General features: G+C 43.0%; 1 protein-coding gene across 1 annotated transcript in view; it reads right to left on the bottom strand.

Annotated features, from left to right (window-relative positions):
• Positions 1-1,126, bottom strand: part of LOC311369752 (dedicator of cytokinesis protein 9-like) — a 53,492-nt gene that overhangs the window by 29,678 nt on the left and 22,688 nt on the right. Inside the window, 3 exon segments of the mRNA XM_084487961.1 lie at positions 2-52; positions 158-280; positions 499-581. Coding sequence (XP_084344087.1) covers positions 2-52; positions 158-280; positions 499-581 — 257 coding nt within the window.

The following is a 1,126-nucleotide window of genomic DNA, read 5'->3' as shown; positions in this document are numbered from 1 at the left end:
GGTTACGTCCAGGTTCCCCAAGATCACCGGCAGCTTGGCCATTTTCTCCGGTCTGTCGGCAAAAAGGTTTAAACTATGAATAACAACAACGTTCCCTCAGAAACACAAACCACAGAAACAGGAACTAACAATCCCTAAAACGTTTTAATACTCATACTTTCTGAAGTCGGCCAGCAGTTTAAACATGTCCTCGTCCGACAATTTGCTGCTGTCCTGGCGATAGAGCGCCGAGAAGCGAGCGCTTTTGTCCAGTTTACCAGAAGCATCTTTGAACACAGGCCTGTCGCCAAGGAGAAAAGAGAAATAACCAAACATGAATCAATCACAACATAAAAACTGCATCTTGTGTTTAAAAATGCAATTTTGTCAATAATTGTATCGTCATACTAAAACAAATACAAATTCCAATCCCCATCCCTACGAAGTCAACCCTCGCCTTACTCGGAGATGGTTTTGATAATAAAGCATGAGATTGTCTATCAAACTAATATTGCGTACCTTGCAGACCAGGCGAACGGCATGCGGTATTGCCCCAGTCTGCTGCAGGCCGACCGGGCGTTCTTCAACACCTTCTGGGCCACCTGCGTGATGGAGAGACACACACACAGAGAGTCAGTCATCGCATGCATGCTTGTGTTTACCAGTGTGTCCCAACCTGTGACCCAGGGGCCTACTTGGGGACGTCTGATTTGCATATGGGGGTCCTATGGTGATTGCTGACGTATAAGCTAGAGATGGATGGATAGGAGATAGATAAATATAGATTTGATGATTCCTTTTGATAAGACAATGAACTTTTTCGTTGGAAAGGTCTCATAAAGGTCTTGTTTTTATTTTCCATTCCCTAATGATGCACTTCCCCTAAGAAAACTACTACGACCAAGTGTGATGCGTTATGCATACGTCACCGAGAGAGCGGTTTATTCCTCTGACATCACAGTTGCCAACAACGATTAGATATAATTACTACTACTATTAGTATTACTTTAAGTGCCTTGACTTTTTTGTTTCACCTGTACTTCAAATATTATCCCGCGGCGCTTTGAGCGTATTGGTTTTCGCTTTGTCAAGGAAGCACGTCAACTGTTTGATCTTTCAGTTTTTAGTTAATGTCGGATTTTTAGCT

Source organism: Micromesistius poutassou (assembly GCF_964030765.1).
Source record: "Micromesistius poutassou genome assembly, chromosome: 24".
NCBI classification, from domain to species: Eukaryota; Metazoa; Chordata; class Actinopteri; order Gadiformes; family Gadidae; genus Micromesistius; species Micromesistius poutassou.
This window is presented reverse-complemented; position numbering and strand designations above follow the sequence as displayed.